Raw genomic sequence first — 17,629 nt, 5'->3', positions numbered from 1 at the left:
TCACTTCTCAGCCAGCCAGGCCGGTGTCTTTATTTGCAACTGCTCAGTGGATCTAAATTTTGAATAGATTATTCAGTTTCCAGGACAGTCCTGGAAAGTAGAGGAAAATCCATGAGGACACCCTGGAGAGGAGCTGCAATGAAATCTCTGCTAAAGGCCAGCCATTCTACCGCAGCTGCTTGAGGTCAGTGAGACACAAGAGGTTTTGAAGCAGCAGCAGCAGCTGTACTGAGCTACATCAATCACCACCTCAGTCATCCTCCACCACAAATACTGCTTTCTGCACATCTTCAAGTCTGTTTTCCAGTTTGAAAAGGATTCCAGCCATACAGAGGTGGCCAACTTGTAAGAAAACACAAAATTTATAATAATACTAAAAAAACCAGTATCACACCACCCTCTCAAACCTCCTGTTCCCATCTCTTTGCAAATTCGCCTTTCCTCCCTCCAACTTCATATTTTTGTTTTCTGTCCACTACATAGCTAAAGTGGTAGTTAGGACACATTCTGGCTGGCTGACATCTTAATAAATGCTCTAAGATTGCTGCTAGGTGACAACCACCAAGTAAACTTATGCAGACTGATTATGGGGAAAGAAATAACTAGCTGAACACTTTTTATAGCCAAAAAGATAATGCTACAGCCACCAGCTTACATGCTTTGGTGCTATGGTCCCAAGAAGAGATGCAGAAAATTTATCTTTTGCATCTTCTGTGATTGCTCTTCTTTCCCTGCTTTTTACATGTGACTTGGGTTATTTTCCTGCAAATATTTTACTATCACATGTAGGACTTGCATTAAAAAAACCAAAACAAACATACAAGACAATTTATATTAAAATGAGAACAGGGAAGACAATCAAAATAAAAATATTCCCAAAATAAATATATGGACTGTTTAGACTAGAACATGTGCTTGGTTGCCATTTGTTTCAGCCTTGTTTGTGCTTGTTTAACACATTTTCAGATCTGTTTACTCTAAGGCATAGTCCAACACAAACGTGGAAATCAAAGGAGGAGAAAAAGGCATATAGGAACTGAAATAATTTGAAAATGACCAGATTTGATGTTGTAAGTGCTAAAAAACCAGCACAGCTAATTAGATGTTTGTCAATGGCAGCAGCCAGCCATGTCTCAGGGATGCCATGCCAGCTGGGAGTGGGACCAACACCAGCTCCACAGAAAGCACATATGGAGGCAGGAGAGCCTGGCTTGCAGGGACACCCAGCTTCAGATGCCCTGGTTTCAGCTCCCAGCCCTGCTGTGTGCCAAAGCCTGTGTGCTCACTGCCTTTAGGCCAATGCTGCTGGTTGCCAGCTCCTGCCTTGCACCTCACAGAATGCAAGGCTGGGACAAGGGGGTGATCTCAGTAATGAACTGAACCAAAATGTACCCTTTTCCCTCCACACACCTCACCGATCACTCTTATATAATAATAAAAGGAGGTCTTTATATGTGTTGAATCCAAATCCAAATAACTCCCTAAGATTACAGAATAGTTCACTGACACACAGACGGGAAATTCCTGGGCACCTCTCTTCTAGTATAAAACACACAGATAAAAGAGAAACACTAACAGAATTTCTGCTAAATTAGTTCTGCTTTTAATAAGTGAAAACTTCAGTTTTCAATACAAAGCAGCAACAAACCCAAGAGTTTAGTAACACAGAGCTACCTAATGCAGAGTGACCACTAGCTCCCCACAAGCCCCTTTCACGTCTTCAAATTGCACTGGCATTCAATTTCTATATAATTAGACTTGCATTCTTTTCTTAGAGATACCATGGTGCTGTGTCAAAGACTGAAGGATGTCCTGAAAGGCTTGTCAGTAATTAAGCAGATTGGGCCGCACTCTCCCTCCAGTATTTTCAAACAGATTTCTTGTGTCAACAGGCCAACTTCCCTACCAGACTTTCACCCCCACCCCCAAATTCACAAGTTCAGCATTACAGATTATCCCCATGCTATCTGTCAGCATGAAAACCTGTGTCAGCAGAATAATTTTATCTGCTAAACTCGCTTGCCAAAGGCTGCCACATCCTGGACTGCTTTCCATAATCTTAAAACAGCAGAACTGCAGTCTCAGAGTCCTCCATGAAACATTACAAACATTTCACCACACACACAGGCAACAAGACTTAAGACTGATTAAAAAAATTATGTGTTAGTCGTTATTAGTGCAACACACATCCACTAATGCAGAGAAAACACAGATACACACAGAATGTGCAATCTGAGATCAGCCACCCATCCAGATGGGACTGCTCTGTGGGATGCTGAGCGCCCAAACACTGCACCTTCACTGATCCACTGCAGGCCATGGAGGCTTTGCAGAACTGCCTGTTCTTCAGCCTCACATCCCCAACCCTAAACAATCCAACTGTTTCTCTTCTTTCTCTGATTTGACAGAAAGAGGTAACCTATACATCTGCCCTTTTGTTTTACCCCTAGTCTTCAAAAAATCCTACCACTTTCCACAAGAACTTGAGAAGCATCTTACAATAAAGCCAGCTAAGGGAATTTAAAAGTCTGCTACAGATTTTAGGGGGTGAATTTCCCATGATTCTGCTTTTTTGGATGTCACACTCTCTTTGCAATGGTTCATTGGTTTTAAGTAACAAAATATTCACTGCTAGTGTGTTTGGATCAAAACATCCTGAGCCTAAATGCTGGCACACCTCCATTCAGGTGTGCAAGTGAAATGATTTCTTACATAGAAAAATTGGCAACATGAGGTTTCAGAACATATTTACCTCCAGCTAACCACTGCATGGAAATTAGGGATTCCACAGTTAGCTAAGTGGGGGGGAATAGTGTTTTTGCTGAACTATAAGCTAGCATGGATATTATCACAAAAAAAGTTACTTGTTTCTGTAAGAAATTGCAGGGACTGAAAAAAAGGACATATATTGCAAGCTTCAGTTGTTAAGGACTAAGCAGAACAGCAATCCTGTCATGTTCAAGGAGCTGCCATTCAGTGACACCTTTATTAAAGGAAGAAAATGTGTATGGGAGGAGTGAAATCTAAAGAAATTGTCTGTATAGCTCATATTCTGGGTCTTCTAAAGAGTATTGCACAATCAAACATTCACACCACCTTGATACAGCCTAGGATTTTAATTGCAGTGTGAGCATTTCTTCTGCTAGGGAGGAAAAAAAAAACAACCCAGGAGGAGTAATTCCTTGCAAATTTGCAATTACATTTCTCTTCATTGCCTAAATCCAGTGTTGATGCAAACCACCTGGTTCAGGCACAGCAGTTACACTGGTATGCTCAGCTACTCTACAGGCCAGGAACAGTGAGACAGCCAAGGATTTTCTTCTTGCTTTATCTACTTTATTAAACATTAAACTTGTCAGGAAGTTAACCCTGTCACATTCCTATAGTTACTGAGTGCTGCAAAGACATGAACACAACATGACCTTCCAGACCACTCTGACAGCAGTGCCTTGCCATTGAGCTCAACAGCTTGCTTATTTTTGGGGGTAGGGAAGACACCACAAAACTTCAGAGCACTGTGGTAAAAGACTCCCCACCCACCTCTCTGTTCCCAAGCCTTTCATCACAAACAAGAATTTCATGCATTCCATCATCTCACTGCAATGCAGACACAAGTACATTTCCCCCAGCTTCAGAAAGATGACTGGTTCTAGTAATTCTCAACCAGTGTCTATCTCAAGTGAGTAGTAATGCTTCAAATGTAGATGGGATGTACAAATCAATCCCTTAGTATCCGGAAGATGACTTTTCTGCCTGATAGTCAAAAATCACAATACAAACCTAAATACACTAAGAAATGGTCTCCCTTAACAGCATCCATATCAAAGCAAAATTGTCAGCTGTATTTCACTTCCTGATAATAAACAATATTTGCAGTAAGTGCAAATACTTCAGAAGTAATTTCAGCTTTAGCAATTTTTCTAATACTACAAATATAAACATCACTTTCTGAAAATTTATCACAGTCAGAAACAGAATCTTCCTCTGTATTTATCCCATTCCTTTAGTTTGACTGGGATTTTGAGGACAAATGCAGACACTGCTGACTGGGATCCTACTGAAATATTATGCCTTTTTGAAAAAGTGAACAGCTCAATCTAAAAGGTCTTTATGTTCCAAAGCAAGTTAAATAGACAGGTATGTGCAAGAAGTATTTCTTTTTATTCTTTCTTCCACAGATTTCTTTATAAAGTGTCCGGCAAGTGATGTAGCTTTTCCCTGCTGTTCTCTGGCTTCTACACTCTACTGATAACAGTTCAAACAAGAGAAGTTTCTGATTACCACTTCAACTAATTAAGGAGAGGGAACAACTTCTTCACCAGACCTGGGAGACAAGGGCTTACTCTGTAATGAGGGAGCTAGATACATCTTAAGAGTCAGGACTGCAAGGCATGGAATATACAGCAGGGTTTCCTGAGTATTTTGAGTACTAAAGCAGCTTCAAGTCATAGCTACTGAAATTAGCACAGGTATGAGCAAGAGATAAGCTCTCCAAGTCTGACTTTTTTTCCTAAAAGGATTCTAAACACAGTTCTTAATCTCTACAGGCACAAATGGAGCAGACAAACTGCTGAATGCTGGCACTGAATAAAAAAATGCCAAACCAAGAGAAATGAGATGTAAAAGATCCAGCCCTTATTGCCAGAAGGATTCCAAAAGAGGAACCATTATACAGATGCATCTTCCCCTAAGCAGGAGGAGAAGAAACGACAGATTTCAGATTTCAAGCTCAAGGCTTTAAAACACAACACTGGATATTATTAATGATTCAAACAAAAATCTCAGGACAGTAAACTTGCCAGGCAAAGAGGAATTTCTAAGCAGCTTACCTCAATGGACCATAATTCAACATTATAAAGGCCAGTATCACCATCACACAGAGTGTCCTTCTCTTCGGAGATGACACTTTGAGCTTCTGGTTCTAGACAGAGAAAACGGAAGACACTGAGTAGAAGAGAGGTGCACATATGCAGGGGTATGTCAGAAGCCAAGTACATACACCAAATTATACTTGATTTTTAGATTTATTCTTGCCTAATTATGTGTGAATACATTCCTGAACTACTTAAAAACAAAACTTTGGTTTGAACATTATGATCAGCTTCTATCCAGTGAAATATTCAGAAGCATCATGAAGTAAAGAATGAAAAGTCTACCAGATAATGTGTCAGCTATCCTGACCTAGAGTTGGTGAAAATCATGGGCTAGAAACCCTCAAAGGTCTTATAGTCAGTATTTCCCCAACTCTGTTGTAGCGCCTTCCAGCTGAACAACTGTTGTCATATGAAATCAGACTTTCATCACAATCTCCTACCTCTAGTACCACTTCATCCAGCTGCCTCTTCAGCGTGCTGTTTTCTTTCTTGAGTTTCTCATTCTCCAGCAGGGCTGCCTCCAGCCTGGCCTCCAGTCCCAACATGTATTCCTTCTTTTTCTTGCGTGACTGAAAGGCTGACTCACGGTTTTTAATCATGCGCTGCTGCCGCCTCAAGACATTGACCTGAACACACAATACACAGGCTGTTAACAATCCACAAGTTAAAACTGTCTCCATTCCACACAGAATTTCTGCTTCTCTGCTTTGTCAGAGGTCTGCACAAATAGCTTCCCATACTCTGCTTCAAATGAGCTGGAATGGTCAGCAGAGAGGCACCTCAGGATCACGGTATACCTAAGGAAAAAAACAGATCCTGAACTGTCTCTGTTTTCTTCTGTATTCTCAACATTCTATATGCAGGGGTCATCAAACATATACTCAAGTTTGATTTGATCAATCACATCACAAGACAGAAAAGAGCTTATCTTCAGGTCTGCAAGGCAGCAAGAATTTGCAAGTCTTTTACCTTGACTTCTCCCTGCACCATTTTACAGGCTACAATCATCTGCTACATCAGGCTACAGTCACCTGCCTTCCTAACAGAAAATTTCTAGGGTTTTTCAGTCTGTTCTGTACGGAAGTCATTTCCATACTGATTACACCTGCTTCTGTACCTTTTCCACCTATGCTACACAGTTTTTGGAATTTTGAATAGTGTTGCTGATCTCAGATTGCATATTCCGTGTGTATCAAGCACTTACACGGCAGTTTAAATGCATTCTCTGGGTGCATCTACACTAACATCTGAATTCAGATCAGGAGTGTGGCTTGGGTTCACATTTCCTGACTGTCTCACTAAAAGTGCTTCGTTTTACATCACAGAACAGTCTCTGAGAGCACACGAACTGGATTCCTTTGGGATGAAGCTCAACCAGCAAACATGCTCCAGGAGAGCACATAATTCATTCTAACCACTAGCAGGCATTCAGTCTGCAAGACCAGACTGGGACAGCTCAAAGCAACGCCTCCCCATCCTCCAACAATCCTGATGACTGATTTTTTTCCCAAGCAGGAACACTCCATCATCTTTGACCACTTAGTCATTTTGTGGTTTGCACTGAGTGGGACGACCCAGACCAAAACCATCTTGCTGCCGACAAGGATAACAATGATGAATACTGCAGAACTATACAAAACTACTTAAAATCCTAAGTTTAAACACTAGATTGTTTGATTTCCTTTCCCTCACAGATTAGCAACAGTGTTTTCATTAAGAAGAGAAGACTTCCATCACATTTTTAAGCTGCAACGGGATGTGCCTCCATGACGATTACACTGACAGATAACTGAATGATCCATCTTACATAGACCTGAATATCCTTCAATATCTACCAGCAAAGGCTCTGGTGTAATCTGTATCTCCCAGAGCAGGAACATTAAAGAAAAAAGATGAGAACTATTCCAGAAGTATTATTCTAGAGAAATAGTATAATCTGTCACAGAACAGTAACATTAACTAACTCAGATTTTGAGTCCGGCTATGTAAAAAAACCTTAACCACAGCTTTTCAATTCTCTCCTTGTATCTACCTGCACACAGACAACATACTGTTCTAGGGCACTGGCATCTTCAACAAAAAGCGGCCACAAGCTGCTTGAAGAACCATTCTTCTTGATGCTGCAGTTTGGTGACAAAGATGAAGAAAATGTGTTACAGTGCATTAATGTTCTGGGTTGCCTCCATGTTGGTCTAATTGCTTTTTATAAAGATCATTTATCATATATCTAGCCTGCTTTCACCAACCAAAGTCTGTGAAAGTGAAGCTGTTTGTACTTACTCCAGTTTCTCTCTTTAGCAGGGAGTGGAGAAGGAAAAGATTTTAACATATTTTCATTAACACTAAGCTTTGTCTTGAATTTTTTAAGTACAACATTTAACATAAAAAAGCTTCTGCAGACATATAAAAACTGGACCAAAATAAAAGATTCAGGCTAGCCAAGTACTGCAGTGTACAGAACACACCAGTCTGGGGCCAGGATCACTTAAACTGTTCAGAGATAAAAAAACAAGGCATGAGTTCATGCAGCAGCTTTGGCTCAAGTTGTGTGCTATTCCAAACAAGGAGTTACATTCTCCTTTCAAAAAAGACGTTCTGCATTATGAACTCAGAAAAGACCAAATTGTTTACATCCATTCTTGTTTGCAGACCTGCTCAGGATTATTCATTACTGGACAGCTTTTAATTACATGTCTGGAACCTTTGGCAAATCTACATGCTTCCCTGAAGAAAATAAGGTGTTAGAGCACCAGTGCAGTGGCTCTATACTAAAAGTACATCCTAACATACATCTGTCACTGTTTCAGACACTGCCATCTACATTTTATGTGTCACTTATCCAGATTGCTCTACTTTGAGTTGTCCAAATGCTGTGAGGAACAGCAACTCTCCCCAGCCTGATTCCAGGTACTCTGTGCAGTAGCTGCATTTCAGTATATGCCTCACCAACTACATTTTGACTAATTTTTAACCCCTGCTTAAATGAAATCCAGTATTTGTGTCCCTAAGTTATTTTGTTTTAATATACAATCCTTAAACAGCTTAAGGTCTTTCTTGGTCATCCCTCCAGGTCTTGCCTGGCTTTTCTCAGGGAATATGCCACAACTGCACACCCAATCCCAACTAAATGTAATGCAGGAAATGGAAAGAGCTGTGTGAGTGAAGTGCTACAGAAATGCTGAACCCGGAAGCAGTATGGTAATCAGCATCACACAGCTGGCCTAGCACCAAGGTAAATATGCCCCCTGCCCGAGCATTTTGACACTCAGGAGGGAAAGGAACTAATTTATAATGTCAGTCTGCTTCAGCGACATTGCTTTGCACATTTGCAAGATTAAAGGTAGCAAACAGCTCTGCTAACTTCTTTTACAGCCTCCAACTTTTAAAACTGTATCGTATTATGTTCCACTCAAGATAGCAACTCCAGGTTCTAAGGAAACACAGACCATAGAGGGAGAACTTGGCCTTAAAAACAATCAGTAATTAGTGATGCAACTTCTGCTTTCTAGCTTTGAAAACCACACCACCACTAGCAGAGACACACACAAAAACGCTGTAAATATGGAGAACTGGCAGGTTCAGTGCGAACCCTTCTTTCAAAGAGCACTAACCAGATTCAGACTGTCCTCTATCTTCAGAGGTTTTACAGAGTCACGCACTTTACAAATAAACACCACTACCTCAATTTACTTCCAAAGAAAACTCAGTTATGAGCAAAATTTAACCTCCCTTCCAACACAAGCTGTACTTCTAGAAGCAAGAATGTCTCTCATACTCCCGAGAGTTTTTGTACATGTGCTGGGAAAGTTAACAAAGAGCTGAAAGTACAAACCATTCAATGTAGCATTAGCTGGCTTCTTACCTCAGCTTATGAAAGTTACTATCTTTGAAGATGCATCTTTGATTGCAGGAATACAAGACATATGCAAGGTTTTTTTGTTCTAATGGAAGTTCTGGGTTTTGTCTCTAACTCAACAGAACACAACTTGCTTAATGAGTTTATGTCACACAAATATTACACAATGTACAGCACAGAAATGAGGATTCTTCAAACAGAAATCCACACTTATGTTGAAGTAATTTTGCATAATTAATCTTTTCTAGATTTTCTGTATTCTGGCACTTCCTTCATGGCTGGTGGGCTGCACGTGTGCCACCAGGACACACGGGGCCTAACACCTACAGCTAGCCATCAGCTCATCCCAGTGTAATCCACTGGCCGTCTGAATGTTAAGCTAACAGTTTATCCCTCCTAAACCCAAAAGAAAGTCCTGCAGTGTTTCTTTTTATCTTGCAACATTTGCTTAGATTAGGAAACAATAACACGTGTTGCAGAGCTCAAATGACAGTTCCCTCTGTGCAGCCCTGAGCGCCACATATGGTGTCCAAGGCAATCGGGAGATATTTTAACCCTGCTGGCCCAAGCTGAATCCCAAAACATTTGTTTCTCCTCAAAGCACTTTTTCACAGTATGTACCAAAGAACAGCTGCAACTGTTTTTTCATGTTGTAACAAACACAGGTAAGATGCACAGCATTTTACAAGTCTTAAAACTATTTCCCTAAAATGGCTTTGGGTGGAAATACCAACACAACCACCCTTGGAAACCAACACCTGTTTGGTATCCCAGCTACACATTTGACTCCTGATGTCATGGATATGGATATGTATATGGAATATGATGACAATAAGGGGGTTTTGTCAATTAAACCTTACATTCAGACAATGGCAAGGTGCCATGCTAGCCCTGCTTACAGGGAGTCACAAATCTAGTGACTGCAGGTCATTGATTTGTGGTCTCTTGACTTAACTTTGCATGATGGGCAATTATCATTAAAAAATGCAGCACACTTAACTGCTCTGCCTACTATAGACCTTTGTTTCTTGCACTTTGAATATCAAGTTTCCACTGTACGCTGGCTGCTAAACTATTGGTAGCACAATATTTTCATTACAAAATGCAGCCCACACACAAAAATGATTAGTGAGGAAAAGTTACCATCAGGCCTGAGTGGCAATCCCAGACACCAGGAAATACAGCAACATCCCTCCAAAGACGCTGAAGGAACAGGCTTCCCACTGCTTTTGGGAAACAGTGATCTGCTGTTATACATCTGCTGATGTATAGGCACTGCTAATAAGCAAGTGCCTATACATCATAATAAGCAAGTGCCTATACATCAAAATTCCACGTGTTTTCACCAGTGTTTTCTGCCTTACACTGAGATGTGATAGGACCCTCAGCTCACAACTGTTCTTGGAATACCCCACTGGGGAATGACAGAGTTTTGAAGTCACCAACAAGAAGCTTTGGTCCGTTCCACAAGCATGTCTTCTTTGGACAACAAAATGCAATCAAAGCAGTTCCAAGTTACTAGGAGCTAAATCAAGTTAACACCCAGCTTGCTAGCTGGTTAAGATGTCAGAGCTGAAGGGGACAAAAAGCCCACATACATCTCAAAAACTACAGTTTACACCTACTGCTTACTGTGAGCTACTACGGAAAAACTTACTTATTCACACTGCAATTGTTGAGAATTTAACCCTCTTCTACTCATTCAATAGATGATCAAAAAGGAGCCTGAAGAGATTAGGATCATATGGAACTCAGTAACTGAAGTTTCTAAAAGTTATTAGTAAAATCTGCAGAGATAAAGGGGTATGGAAAGAGAATGAGGCATTGAAATTTCCAATTCACCTGCTTCCAAAGAAACATTTTTGCTATATGGATTAGAAAAGTGATTTAGCACTAACCAAAAATCAGATCTATCAAATTTTCCTGTATGTAAGAGAGGTCCAGCCACTGAGAACTTGCACTTGAGAAGACAAGTTACAGAAAACATCAATCAGCACTGTCTTCTGCCACTACACTTGCACACTTGGTCTGCAGCTCCAGGCAGGTCAGCAGATATTTAGCTGCTCCTCCCTGTTCTGCGCCAAGCTGCTGAATTCCCTGCTTACAGTTGGAAATCCTACTGAGAGTTTTCCTGAGACTCTGAAGGGACCATTAGGTCCCACATGCAGGTAACTACAAGAGGTGTACAAGCCTTGGTTAGCAGCTATCAGAGTCAGAACTTACATCCAGCCCCATGGCCGGGGAGCTGCTTGGGAGCAAGGGCTTTGTCACCGGGATTTTGCCGCTGCTGGAGCCGTTCCCAGCAGCTGGAGATAGAGCCTTCACCGTGTGGTTCTGAAGTGCTGGGGCCCCTCCAGTGACTGCAATGACTGGCTGGGAGGCAGGAAGCACCCCAGAAGCCTGGAGCTGTACCACAGCAGGCTGGGGTAGCACCACAGATGGACCTGGAACACAAGAACAGCAGTGCTCAGCATGGATGAAATGGATTTATACATCACCAGTTTGCAGGGGCATACTGCTATCCTCTCCTGCCCTGCACAGCTGATCTCAAAGCCATTAGTATATTGCACAGAACAGGAATGGAAGGAAGTTGTTCCAAAGTTTACAAGACTCTTAATCCATCTTGCAAACCAAAACTACAGACATTAAAGAAATCCAATAAACCAAGCTCTGTCTCAAAAGCTCTTCAAAGTTAATAAAATTCAACACTTGTTATATACATTACTCAGTATTGCTAATACTTGAAGCACTCTGAACAACCTTTTCACAGAATTTAGCCAACTTTCCTCAATCCTTCTTCTCCCTTTTGTCCATAAGTACTTTATTGCTGTATTCAATGGAAAACTTACAACACAGAAATGACTCAAGCCACACAGATCAATTCAATCTAGCAGAGATGGAAGATGAACAAAAAAGAGCAATGAAAGTTACACTTTCAAAACTTATGCTGAAGCTTCAATTCACACTAAGACAATTTTTTTAGAAAAATGTCTTATGCAAGAAAGTTTATACACAAGCTGAATTGAGCTTAAAGAAAAGCCAGCAGAAAAAATGAGGTAATTTTGACAGTTTGAAATGGAATTAAAAACAGTCACTTCCAAGAAATTTCAGTCCAACAACTACATTTAACTCAAGCAGGTGCTTGAGTAATATTTTGCTGTCTGAAAACACATTAATGTCTCTCTAATCCTTTGTAACAGGATGACCTCGCCAGCTTTCAGAAAGAGCACATTCCAGCTGAGCATTCCAACCAAAATGCTCGACAATGGATTACAGCACTTACCCAGCCTTCTGGAAGGTGAAAAGTGAAGTAATTTACCTAGTGCCAAGATCTTATGTATGGGGTTAAACTAGACCTTTTTTTTTTTTGCAGGCACAATCTCAAAGACATCCTAACTTAGTACAACCCTGTTTAAGAATCTTAAATGATGAATTTGAGATGATTTCAATTCTTTTTTTATGTATAAAAGAGACGATGCTCTAAGACCATGCTTTCTCCTTTAAGCGTTTATAAAAGGAGCTGTGAAAATAAAATTTCTCATGCTTCTTTTAAGATAATGGCATATTTCAAACTGGCATTTCCAACTTGTCATATGCAGGGGATTTAGACAGATGAAAAAAGATCCTTATGGTTTTTATTATGGAAGCTCCACAAGAGAAATTTTAAACATGCCATCAGTTAAAGGAAAGTATGGACATACTTTGTCAAAAGTATTTCCTCTATACTGTCTCACAGAAACTACTGTCCTGACTTTTTTTCAGGGAAAAGGAGAAGCTGATCTTCAGAATATTAGACTTATATCCAAAGAAATCCACATCCCCAGCATTCCTTATTCCAGATGGTATTTTATCAGTTGGAACATCAGAAGGAATAAGAATTAGGTCACGTTGACAATGCTGACCTGTGTTTTAAGCAGTCTAGCAATCTTAGGCATGTTACAACAAATGTCAGCATCTCCAGATTTGGCTGAACCCCTGACGGAAGAGAAATCAGTAATGGAGACAAATTTTTCCCAATTGCAATAATTTCTAGATACATGCCCATAAGAATTTGTCTCCTTTTCCTCCTTCCGTGCCTCAGCACCCGTGCAATCAACTGCAAGAGACTATGGCCATCAGCTGGTGAAACGAGCAACTGCAGCTGGCAAGTGCTGCAAGGCAAGCAGGGTCCCTCCTGCCCTGCCTGGAGAGGTAGATCCAGAAATGAAAGCTCGAGCTACTTCAAAAACCAATATCAGGGTAACTGAAGCAAAGAAGAATTATCACGGGGCAGGAAGTCACTTTCCTCTTGTTAACATCATCAACTTTTCTAACCTCTGACACAGCTCTCAATTTTTAGCAGATTTCACAACATTCTATTTAATGACGTTTTAGTGAGCTAAAAAGCCATAAACCCATGCTCCCTCCATCCTGTGGAAGAGTTTCATGTGGGTAAAAAATGCTTATATCACTTCCCCCAAGCTTTCCAGCTTCCTTCAAGTCATCCTAACTGATTCTACTGGATCTTCCTTCAGTTATGACAAGAACAGCACTGTAATCACCTTATGCACCACCTGACATTGCAAGCAGAGCAGAGCAAAGCATCCCTACAGATCCTTCCAAATCAGCAGTTTTATCTCCTCAGCTGCCAGTGTTCAGCACAGCCTCTGCCTTCCAATCCAAATAATGGAATTATATAATCCAGTCTTCCATTTTACACAGTGCTGTTTCTCACAGGACAGGATGAGAGGAGTAAGGCCATCTTCTCAGCCTAAAGCTTTTCCAGCAATGCATGTAGGACCCTTTTTTCTCCTATTCCTCCTCTTTCATACACCAAACCTAACTTCATTCTATCAGCCAACACAAACAGACAATGTTACCACCAAGACCTGGCTCAGTCAAGACAATTCACCTACCTTTAGGAGGTGCTGGCTGGATGTTAACAACAGGCTGATTCTTTGGCAGTGGCACAAGTGTGGGAAGAGTCTGAATAATGATGGTTTTAGCTGGGATGCCAATGTTAGCCTGAGCTTCAGGCACAGCAGGCAAAAGGGGTTTGGGTTGTATCAAAGGCCTGGACACTGTCTGACCACACTTCTTCAGGCTCCTTGCAGAATTATTTGCTAGAAAAGGAAAAAGAGTCAGAACTGGACCAAGAGGCATAAAATACATATTTAAAGCTATAATGAAGTAGCTTTTAATGTGGGGTTTTTTATCCATCTATAATATTTGTTGAAAATAAACACACCTGATCAAATACCTAAGTCATAAATGATAGGACTCTAGTGTCTGTTAGTTAATTGTTAGTTAATTAATTTGCATGCAAGACAACACACATATTATCAATAGCATGAAAGTAACTCTTTCTCTCATACCAGATCGAGAAGAGATGCTCACAGCAGGCTTCTTCCCTCCATCTCCTTCAGGGGATGCAGGGCTTCCGCAGCTCTTGCTGTAGAGAGAGATGGGAGACATCTGGGAGCTACAGCTGAAGTCCACATCATCCTGCAGACAGAAAGCACAGGAGGTTAACACTTCAGAAACTCAGAGCAGTATCTACCAGCACTTCAGAGTATATCTGCTTCTCATCACATCTGTGTTGCTGCTGCAGCCAACAGGACAAAAGTTTTACTCTGCAATTTGATTCTGGCTAATGCCAAGTACCCCTAAAAAAACCAACAAGTACTTCTCCCCATCAGCAGAGTAATGGGAGGCAGAGGCCAACCCTGCTAGACCCAGAAGCCTTTAGAAGGCATTTTGTTTGGCAACAAGGCTACTGAACATAGATGAGGAAAGAGAGCCGAACATGTTCTTATTTGAATGGGTCACAGAGAAGAGATAAGAAAACACCACTGACAGGTTTTTGCAAGGGTTGGGAAAATAAGCTGTTTTCTCTTATGCCATGAATTTGGTCAGAGGAGTTAATCCCAGGGCTTTTGGTTTGTCAGAGCTGTTGCTGTCTGTGTTACATGGGGGGTTTTGCATACAGGCACATTCTGCACTGGAGAGTCCACAGCCGGTGGTGAAGGGACCGAACAGCTGGAAGTGGCTGGTGATAAAGGTTCTGTCTTCACGTTTGCATCTGCAAGAGGCAGGTAAAGACATTTCACTGCACAAGTTTGTAGCAATGGGAAAAGTAAAGAACACACTGTCCTACACCAGATATTTAATTTCCAAAGCAAGGCACAGCAGAAAATGTAAGGAGATTAAAGGTATTAAACAACTTGGCTCGTAGGACAGCCCTTGCCAGCTGTACCCATCTCCTACAGAAACACAGCCTATCTCCCATCACAGAGAAAAGGCTGCAGGGCATCAAACAGTTCCACATGAGTTTTAAGAGCTCACCCTTGTGGGGCAGGAGGGGAAGAGCAACATCTGCAAAATATAGGAGGTTAATTACCTGCATAAGCATGGCCTGTAATATTCCAAAGGTCCGAGTCCCAAGACATCAAATCCAAATCAAAATGAAAGTTATAAAGATCATTTTCCTGAAATGACAGTTCAGAAAAAGAGACAAGACAAAAAGAAAGATGCATTGACACCATCAGCCATTATGTTCACATTCCTACAGCTCCAGAAAACAAAACAAACAGCATAACTATCAATCACTTCAGGTGCCTTAAGGTATGCAGAGAATAAAGTCCTTAAAGGAGAAATTCTCAACTGAAATACACAAAACAAGGCTTCTTTTAAACTTACACCAGTAGGAAGGGGCAGGTCAGTTTAAGATTATCACTAATTATCGTACTCTTCTTTGTAATTTGTATAGCAAAAGTTCTAAGTTCATTGAACCATCTCACAAAAAACACAAGTCTTAGGAACCTGGTGCCATCCTCTCCTTCATCTGCCTTGAAAAATTTATTTCATAATGCTTTTCCATCATTACATCTCAAAGCACTTTACAAACAAAAGCAGCACCAGAGGCAGTTTACCAGCAGGAAAACAGACACAAGACTGATTTGCCCAAGACCTGATTAATGGTATGTGTTAGGTCTCCTTATAATTGAATACACCAATGTCAACATCTAAAGCCAAGGACACCAGTTTCCTTTTCCAACAAAAATCAGAACAAACAGGCTAAAATCACTCCATACATATTATTTATCATATGCCCTTTAAAACAACAATTGGAATTTTTCTCCATTTATTATGCTTGTACATTTGTAAGTCTCAGTTTCCTATGCAAATGTGGCCCTTTATAAGCACTTGCATGAAAAATAGAGACATGACCTACTCAGCTTATACAAATATACAACAAAGATTTTCCTGAAAACCATGCTGCAATTATACCTTCCCTTGTACTCTCAACTTGCTCTGTGAAGGGAGGCTCAAAAAGCCTGCAAACTGCATAGATAATGGTATTTGCAAGTTAGAATGAAAAGAAAGCTCATCAGAGCACATTAAAAGGAAGAATGACCAAAAAACCGCAATGTGAGCTGGGCATTAAGAGCCCTCACCCAGGCAAGTAATGCTGACCTGCTGATGGGGAATACCTTTCCCTGTGCAATCAGTCTGTTCCCACATTTTCTCCAGTGACTGGTTCTACACGTGTAGGAATGCTCTTAGAATCTGGGGTTTACATGAGATGATAACCCAGGCTTGTGCTGGAGGTGGACTGGGACACAGTGAGCAGAGACATGGAGACATGGCAGGGGAAGAACACGGAGAGGAGAATCCACCAGGTGAATGCCCCGGGAGAGAAAAAGCAGTATGGACAAGTGGGCAGTGAAAACGACAGGGATTAATGCAGAAGGTTGCAAGCAAAGGGTTTTTTTTGAGAAAATCCTACATTAAAGATAAAAACAAGAAGTAATCTAATAGGCAAAGGGATAAAGAATAACCCGGGTGGGTGTAGGTGTAACATACCCACCGTTCTCCCAGGTAGCCCCGAGCCAGCGCCCCCCCCAGCACTGCCCTGCAGGGTTCACCTTCACCGGGGCAGTGACACCGCCACTCCTCCTCGCCGGCACCTCGCACCCTTACCCTAACCCCCCTGCCTGGCACCCTCCGCTCCGCTCCGCAGCCGTGCCCGCAGTGCTTCAGCCATCGCTATCTCCAGCGCTGACGCGGGGCGCAGGCCGGGCGGCCACGCTCCCCTGCCAGGCTGCTCCGAGGCCCCCCGAGCCGGGTACCGGGGCTCTCACCGCCGGCAGAGCGCGGACTCGGCCCCCGCCATCCCCGGTACTCACGTCGGGCTCGTCCTTCGGGGCCGCGGCGCCCAGCAGCTCGCTCAGCTCCTCGCCCAGCACAGCCTCTGCAGAGAGAAAAGGGGTCAGCGCCGTCCCGGCCCCGCCGGGGAGCTCCGCGCCGGCCCGGCCCGGCGCCGGCCCCGCGAAGCCACGCTCACCCCAATCCAGGCCGCCCCCCGGGGCGGGCAGCAGCCCCGCCGGCTCCCACTCGGCCTCGGCCGCCGCCATCGCTTCCCGTTCCTCCCGAAACACACGTCTGCTTCCGGCAGGGCCGTGCCGGTCCCGCCCGCCACGGCGGCCGCCGGCGGACACTCGGCGGGCGGGCGGAGGCAGCACGGGGTCGCACGGCCGCTCTGCGTGCTCCGAGCTCCGCAGAGAATCACAGCCTCAGCTCGGTTGGGAAAGACCTCTGAGATCAGCGAAACCAGTCCATGACCCGACACCCCCTTGTCACCCAGACCATGGCACTGGGGGCCCTGTCCAGTCCTTAAACACTTCCGGGGGCGGTGACTCCACCACCTCCCAGGGCAGCCCATTCCAGCGTCCAGCCACCCTTTCTGTGTAGAAATTCCTATGAATGTCCAACCTGAACCTCCCCTGGCGCAGCTTAAGGCTGTGTCTTCTTGTCCTCTCAAAAATAACGTGGGAGAAGAGGCCAAACCCCACCTGGTTACAATCTCCTTTCAGGCAGTGATAAGGTTACCCCTGAGCCTCCTTTTCTCCAGGCCAAA

At 42.7% G+C, this 17,629-nt stretch overlaps 1 protein-coding gene across 3 annotated transcripts in view; it reads right to left on the bottom strand.

The window, feature by feature from the left end:
* ATF6 (activating transcription factor 6) overlaps positions 1–17,466 on the bottom strand; it is a 75,622-nt gene extending 58,156 nt beyond the window's left edge. The window contains exons 1-9 of one of the 3 annotated variants that reach the window (XM_054637925.2): positions 17,057–17,466; positions 16,899–16,963; positions 15,110–15,197; positions 14,697–14,791; positions 14,085–14,214; positions 13,626–13,832; positions 10,954–11,174; positions 5,315–5,500; positions 4,830–4,921 (exon numbers count right to left, since the gene is read on the bottom strand). In XM_054637925.2, the coding sequence (XP_054493900.1) occupies positions 4,830–4,921; positions 5,315–5,500; positions 10,954–11,174; positions 13,626–13,832; positions 14,085–14,214; positions 14,697–14,791; positions 15,110–15,197; positions 16,899–16,963; positions 17,057–17,126 (1,154 nt within the window). In that variant the 5' untranslated portion in view covers positions 17,127–17,466. Of the gene's footprint in view, positions 1–4,829; positions 4,922–5,314; positions 5,501–10,953; positions 11,175–13,625; positions 13,833–14,084; positions 14,215–14,566; positions 14,658–14,696; positions 14,792–15,109; positions 15,198–16,898; positions 16,964–17,056 lie in introns of those variants that run through there. The other 2 variants (XM_054637924.2, XM_077181881.1) reach the window with 2 other exon arrangements.
* Between the last annotated feature and the right edge of the window lie 163 nt (positions 17,467–17,629).

This window comes from Agelaius phoeniceus, chromosome 8 (assembly GCF_051311805.1).
Source record: "Agelaius phoeniceus isolate bAgePho1 chromosome 8, bAgePho1.hap1, whole genome shotgun sequence".
In the NCBI taxonomy this organism is placed as follows: Eukaryota; Metazoa; Chordata; class Aves; order Passeriformes; family Icteridae; genus Agelaius; species Agelaius phoeniceus.
Note: the sequence above shows the minus strand (reverse complement) of the source record. Positions and strands in the feature narration are given on the sequence as shown.